Source organism: Lactuca virosa, chromosome 5, assembly GCF_052849685.1.
Source record: "Lactuca virosa cultivar CGN04683 chromosome 5, Lactuca_virosa_CGN04683_v6, whole genome shotgun sequence".
Lineage (NCBI taxonomy): Eukaryota > Viridiplantae > Streptophyta > Magnoliopsida > Asterales > Asteraceae > Lactuca > Lactuca virosa.
The window spans coordinates 3,697,741-3,705,689 of NC_136430.1; the positions used below are offsets into that span (position 1 = coordinate 3,697,741).

Below are 7,949 nucleotides of genomic sequence, written 5' to 3' on the forward strand. Positions count from 1 at the left end.
TAAATAAATAAAATAAATAAATAAAATAAATAAATAAAAATATTAATTCGGAGCTTATCCGAAGTCGTGACTCGTCCGGTCTGATCCACCCAGTACACCCAGCGTACTAGGCGTACGCCCAGCGTACATGTCGACAGCGGAGTACGCCCAACGTAAATCGGGGTTCAGCACCCTATAAATAGAACACGAGGGCTGCCGATCTTTTTGCTAATTTCCACTTCCTTCACCCCTTTTTCTTTCTTCTACTTTGCGAGAAATACCCCCGAAGCCCCGATATCATCCTGACACCCAAAGCAAGTCTCGAAGCCCCGAAGATCCCGAGAAACAGAGTTCCCGAGCCGAAACTCTGCCCGCGAGAAGCCCGGTTTTTGTGAAGATCTCCTGATTTCACCGAAGAATATTATTTTAAGAGTCGTAGTGCTGTCCGATCATCGTCTTATCATGTGAGTGTGTAGTTACTTTCTTCTACCACATAAATATGAAGTGTTTGCTATTAAATACGTGCTATGTGTTTATACGTTGTTTGTTTACTTGAGATGGTTGTTGAATGAATGTTTTGTATAGGTTTTTAAATGATTTAAACTATATATGTAATTTATATCTACAAATATGTTGGGTAGAACATGGGTAGATGAAATAGTTGGTGTGTGAGGAAATATGAGTTTGAGGATGAGACGAAAGATGATATAGATCATGAGATGAGGGTGACAGGTGAAAAATGAGTGAAACCTTTACCCAAACGATGCCCCCCCGTCATTCAGCAGAGTAGGGATGACAACCACAGATTATTCTAGACAATCCTGTGTAACACTAGCAGGCTAGCAACCTGTAGGTGTTGTGGACTTGATGTTTACCGGTGTACTCTAAAAACCCTAGCAGCTATTGTCTTAGTGCCTAATAAAGAACCCTAGCAGCTATTGTCTTAGTGCCTAATAAAGAACCCTGGCAGCTATTGTCTTAGTGCCTAATAAAAAACCCTGGAAGCTATTGTCTTAGTGCCTAACAAAGAACCCTGGAAGCTATTGTCTTAGTGCCTAATAAAGAACCTTGGTAGCTATGGATTTAGTGCTTGATGTATGAACCTCGGGCAATAATGGATTTTGTGCCAATTCCTTAGGTCAATCCTTAGGAATGAATGAACGAAGGATAGTTGATTCTTAAGGTAAAACCTTAAGAAATAAAGAAGATAATGGGGATGGGTAATTGGTTTGATTGTTTGATGATTAAATATAATAATTGTATTATTGTGGGTTGAAAACCCTATATGCTCACCAGGCTCCCAAGCCTGACCCACTTAATTTTCTTTGTATCACAGGTAGTGGCACAAGAGCATAAGTTGGTTGACATGACGAGAGATTTTAGATTATAGATCAGTAGTTACAAATAACTGTTGTAAGGTCTATTTTATACTGTTTATGCTTTTGGTCTGTATCGGAACATGACATCCCGATATTTTGTTATTTAATGAAAATACATTTCTTTAAAGAAATGCTTTGATAAATTTTTATCATATTTTGTTTTGGGAACAAATTCCGCAACAGTTTTCTTTAAACGATTACTCTGATTTTAAAACAAAGCATAAACAAATCGGTCTTTTTCTGGCCGTGAAATTAGGGATGTCACAATTTTATTGCTGATAGTCTGGTTCTTTACATAGAGAAAGATATCACTAAACTTTTTATTTTAGATTCCATTTTAGATAATTTTAATGATGTAAGAGAGCGTCGTGTGCAACTTAAATGAATAATTTACTTAAGAATGCATACATTGTTACATTAGGTTATCATTTGAATTATTTTTCTACTCGTTCATATTTTATAAATTATTTGACCTACCCTAAAACAAAATTCTGGCTACGCCACTGCTAAGAGTCTTCCATCGCCGCTTTTTCTTGACTTTTGGTCCAACTTGAACGTTCGTGATTCTCCTCCTGTTCACGTTGTGGTGGTTGTTAGCAGATTATATACAATTGTATTGTGTTTAGTTTTGTATTGTTTAGTATAGCCTAATTATGTTCAGCCCATTGTATTCGGGCTTTTCTCAATGTATCCTATATATTGTGTTTAATGAATGAAGGGGATTTCAAGGGGAAATAATCAAATTACAACCGCCACCTTATTCCGCCCTTATACCTGTTGCCTAGCCTTGAACGAGAACACCACTATTGTCGGACACAATTACAGCCTAAACACCCTCCACAAAAACTTCGAACACAACCACCTTGGCCCTTCTTCCAGTCGAACCATCGAAACCGCCGATAAACACTGATAACCACCTGTTGATACCATCCCAGTTGGAAAAGAAACTCACCACAGGAACCACCCTTTAAACCACTTCAAACCACAACCATACCCAACTTATACCACCTACTGTAGAACACCTCCTAAGCCGAAAACAACCTCCACTACCGAAAGCACCCTCCACACCTGTTTAAACCACCGAACATAACATGTTTACTTTAGACTTCAACCACCACCTTATATCACCATTCCTACGATACCCGTCAACCATCGAGACCAATCCCTGTTTTACAGGAGACATCCCCTGCAGTAATTGGAACAACAGAAAGAAAGAAGAAGAGGAAAAGAAGAGGAGCGCTTTTCTTTGTTGTTACCTACAGTCACAAAAACGCACGCACAAAAGAAAAGAATTAGGGCAAAATTTGAAGTTGGCTATCTAATTTTAAATGATCTTAAATTTGGCTAGGCTAAGAATTCTTTTGGGCTAAAGTTTACCGATCAAATCTCTATATATATTAAAAGAGAAACCTAATGACATCACCTTCAACAATCAGGGACATTCATTGTGTTTCCTTGACATTTCAACCTTTGGATCATTTTGATGATGTCATCCTAAAATAAAATAAAATTAATTTAATATTGACTAAATTTGAAAGCTTGACTAACTAATTTAATATTAACGTCATTTATAAAAGGAATGTGTTCAACTCATTTAAACCTCATCATAATTTTGGAAAATAAATTTCGTTCCTTTCTAATTAAAATCACGTTCTTAGTTGGCACATTTCGTATATTCTTTCAATTCACATCTATTATATGAAACATATCTACAAGATTACGAGATATTGTCGCTGAATTTCAAAGAATCAAAGAATTCGAAATTTGATATCCTTTCCATAATCATTGTTGAAAGTTATTTATAAATCATGTGTTGTTGTTCGTACATTATGTTTTCTTCATACCCTTTGCAACATCACGTTCGAACAACATCACCCTTTGCAGCATCATGTTCGTCATCCAGGTTCCTTCTTTAATATGATGTTCTTAATTTTTATTAATTGTATTCAATTTTTTTATTCTCATTAGTGTCGTATTTGACTGTGATCTTTGAATGCATGAATAATCTTGATTATAAATGTTAGTATTAGTTTTTCAATCTTTTACTTTTGTCTTTTTAACCTTGCATTTGATGTTGCATTCTACATGTTTGATAAAATGCCCATGAGAAAAACACAGTGACTTTTGATTAAGTGTATGTATGTATGTCTTACGTAATTAAATTTTTCTGAAATTGTTTGGATTGCTCGGTAGTTGGTGATTGAAAACTACCATTTACCCTTTAGTGTTTTTAATTATCAATACTATATTGCTATTAATTTGACATATTTGCCCATATTTCTTGGTTTTTAACAGATTTAGTTAACAACAATGTACTTTGACTTTAATCTATAATGTTTTGAATTGAAATTTCTGAATTTCTTTGAGTTGTTGTAACTGTATTCGGTGGATACAAAGTGCATTGTAATTTCTATTTTGTTTTTAACATATTTAGTTAATAGCAATATGCATATGTGTTTTTTATTTATAAAGTCAAAGCTCTTATTTCAACATTTTTCCCTAATCTGTCACTATCTTTAAGGTCATATATCGGTTATGGGAAACTCTTTTTCGTCGAAATCAATGAACAAAGTTTTGTATTTAAGATAGTCAATCTTGAAATTAGGATAGTTATGAAAAATTATAAAGTAAGATAAAAAAAATTATAAGATATTAGGAGATTTATAAAAAGTACAATTACTAAAAGCAATGCGGTTATTAGAAAAAAAATTAAGACCGTTAACATTAGTAAAAATTCAATATATAAACTAAATTATTACAATAGTAATGAAATGTCATTATTTGATACTTCATATAATTGAAAGATACATACCAAATTACATTGATGATATACCAAAATTATTCAAAGTTGCGCCAAGTCTAATGCAAAGTTCTTGCGAATACCAAATAAATAAGAAAAAAACATAAAAGCTAACGTTTATATTCATAATCAATTTAAAATAAACCAGTCATGATTTTGAAAAGAATTTCCATTGATGATATACTAAAATTAAATCCATATAACATATATCATTCCATAAATTATACTCTATAACTTTATTTGAATAAATGAAATAGTTGTCAATATTTAATGTAGTGAAAAACGGTATATTGGTTGTCAATATATGTTTAAATTAAGTAACCTTATTATGGAATGAACGTCTAATTAGAATGTGTATGCTTATATAACAATATAATTAACATTCTTAAATAATTGAAAAACATAAAATAATGACAAGTATAAAATAGTTAATTAAAAAATACCAAAAATGTCATGTGGCAAAATGAATGAGAAAAATAACATGCGGAAAAATTATTCTTTTTTATTAGAATAAATTTTTTTATGTTGCTTTATTTTATTTTTTTATTGTGTCGATTGTTTATAACTTTATATGTATTTTTTTTATATATTCTCCCGCATTTAAAATTTTACATTTTGATAACTTACGTGTTTCCTTTATAAAATTCAAACTTTCCAAAATTGGATTTCGATTGTAACTACCAATTTAATCGTAATTAATTTCATCTATAATTTCATCCAATTTATATTTGTATTTTCCTTATATAAATTTTTTTAAAGATCCGGATTTTTTCCCTCCAAAAATATTTCAAGCATTTATTTCTTACGCGTTCTCTTATAAAATTTAAATTTGTATTTTCCTTATATCCATAAAAAAATTTATTTTGATAACTTACACGTTTCCATTATCAAATTTAAACTTTCCAAAATCGGATTCAGTTATAACCTTCCAATTTACTCGTCATTAATTTCATACATAATTGCACCCAATTTAAATTTGTATTTTCCATATATAAATTTTTTTAACGATCAAGACTTTTTCATCCAAAAATATTTCAAGTATTTATTTTTAGATAATATTGCCCCATCCCATTATAATTAGTACTTTCTTCATTAAAAATAATAAAACTTACAGTATATATATATATATATATATATATATATATATATATATATATATATATATATATATATATATATATATATATATATATATATATATCGATTTTATACGTAACATTAATGCTAAAACAAAGTGATTAACTTTTTTTATAACATACCAACCTATTTTGTTTTATCTTTATATAGTAACAATAAAATTTATAAATTTACACAACAAATATACATATTTTGAATTTTGTCATAGTATTATACGTTACAAAATACAATTCCCTCCAAAATAATATTCGTTAGTAATTTCATCAATAATTTCATCCAATCTAAATTTGTATATTCCTTATATAAATTTTGTTAATGATTATGATTGTTTCCCTCCAAAAATATTTCAAGCATTTATTTCTTAGATAATGTTGTCCCATTATAATTATTATTTTCCTCATATAAAATAATAAAACTTACTAATATGCCTATATATATATATATATATATATATATATATATATATATATATATATATTTATATTTAACTTGTATAAACATTAACACTAAAACAAAGTGATGGATTCAAGTGACGATTCATCTTTTTTCAAGAAAAAAAATGCTAAAAGTCTTGTCCCTAATATTTTACCCATCAATCTTTCGTCAAATTACATTAATATAATTATTTATGATTTTGAAGGTACTCATATGTGATAATAATTGTCGTTCAACTAATAAAACAAAAAATGTTGTCTACAAAGAGGTCTTTCAACGATTATAAATATTTATCGATTTCAATTTATCTTTTACCCATTTCAATAATACCAATAATCATAATTTTTTTTAATAATTATTATTCGGTAGACATTTGTATGTTTTTTTATATGTTTAACGCGGATTATAATCCAGTTTATTATATATTTGACTATTTTGGCAGCTAAGTTCTTAAATGTTTCTAAAATTAACGTCATATAGTTTGTTGAAGACAATATAAGCATTAAAGCATATCATCTCTAACTAATAAGTCAATATATGTATTAAAAAAATCTTTTATTAACAAGGATAAAGTTCTATATTAATATCGTTTGATACACATTTCAAAAATGATATACATTAACAAATTGACTTACACAATTAATTTCATCTAAAACATTTGAAGTGGGATAAAGTTCTATATTAATATCGTTTGATACATTTTTTTCCTTTTAAAAAGGATGGACGAACTCGGATGAGTCCCTAGAAGACAAGGAGGCGCATTTTCTGGTTGGTAAATAAATTCGAAGATAATAAATGCTTGTAAATATATTTCCCAAACTCATATAAAAAAGGATGAAAACCAGTAGGCAAGAGCCAACTGAATCACCAAACTATCTGCCCAAAACATTGTATGCGCTTTATCCAGAGACATGATTTCCAAATCGAATAAAAACATTTTCTGAAATATGTAAAGTATGCCTCATCAGTTGTAAATTTATCTGAATTCAAATACTTCCAATCTGGGAAAAGTGTTGTATGAAACAATTAGCGGCGAAAGGTTGGCGCCCCAGTTGGGAGTATATATTAATCCACTTGGATCGATTTTCCCACAACCCAAAAATCATTCTAAACGTTCTCAAAAACAAAAACCCTATTGAGGAGATCTTCGTTCAGCCTCCGTTTAATCAAAATATGGCCGGAATCCTAACTACCACAGCCGGATCAATCTCTTTCCGATTCATCAATGGTGACGGCTTGTCTCCTGCAAACTCGACCGGATCAACCTCGAAATCCAATGTATATATTGGGGGCCGAAATGTTCCTAAGGCGTCGCTTCATGCCGTGATCGATGAACCAATGGTTGAATCTACGAAGACGAAACCAAGAAGTTTATATGATATTCTACGTGTGAAGAGAAGTGCCACGCCTACTGAGATCAAAACGGCGTACCGGAGTTTGGCGAAGCGGTACCATCCAGATGCTTTCGATTCAAAGCAGAACGATGATTTTGATTTTATCGATATTCATAACGCTTACGCTACTTTATCTGATCCAACGGCACGAGCTTTGTACGATCTGAAGTTGACTACAGGATTTGAACGGCGGTCAATAGGAAAGAGTTCTGCCTTCTACACCGGTCGCCGATGGGAGACGGATCAGTGTTGGTAGTTTTTGTTAGAATTCAGAATTTGAAAAAACAAATCTTGTAAATCCAGTGTCCCCTTTTCTCTTCTTTTCATTCTTCCAAATTCCAATCTCTGAAAAAGAGAGATTCAAGCAATTTGGGTTTGTTTATCATCATTTTTGCTATTAAATGAATCCCAACTGTTATTATGATCTAATTTTGTGTAGCTTTAAAGTTTCTTGTTATCTTGTAAGCTTATTCGTTGATCAATTTGTTTTTTTCTTCTGCAAATACAACATTTCCTGGCATAGATTATTAAACGCTTTATAATCATTTCTTTTTTTTTTTTTTGTTTTTTTAGGTGAATCCGAAAAAAAATCACACCGTGTTAAAAAATGTGTAAGTTGTAAAAAAAAATTTAAAAGAAGTTGTCAAAATAACATTTAGATTTAGATAAAAGTAAGAGGATGTTTGAGATTATTTTTTAAGGCTAAAAGTTCTTTTTTAAAAGGAGTTTTTGGCTAGTGATTTTTTGTAAAATAAAATCTTTAAAAAGTGTTTGTATTTGGTTTTAGGATAAAAATTAACTTTTCAGGTTAAAAAGTCCAAAAGT

The 7,949-nt window shown here is 30.6% G+C and overlaps 1 protein-coding gene across 1 annotated transcript; it reads left to right on the plus strand.

Moving 5' to 3' along the window:
* The first annotated feature begins 6,609 nt into the window (after positions 1-6,609).
* LOC145116446 (uncharacterized) lies at positions 6,610-7,553 on the plus strand. Its single transcript, XM_079052791.1, has one exon. It carries the CDS (start codon positions 6,748-6,750, stop codon positions 7,378-7,380), a length of 633 nt encoding a protein of 210 aa, XP_078908917.1. The 5' UTR covers positions 6,610-6,747; the 3' UTR covers positions 7,381-7,553.
* The last annotated feature ends 396 nt before the right edge of the window (positions 7,554-7,949 follow it).

What these genes read in the sequence shown, in the direction of transcription:
- LOC145116446 (XM_079052791.1), top strand. Translation starts at nt 6,748, where the DNA reads ATGAAACAATTAGCGGCGAAAGGTTGGCGCCCCAGTTGGGAGTATATA.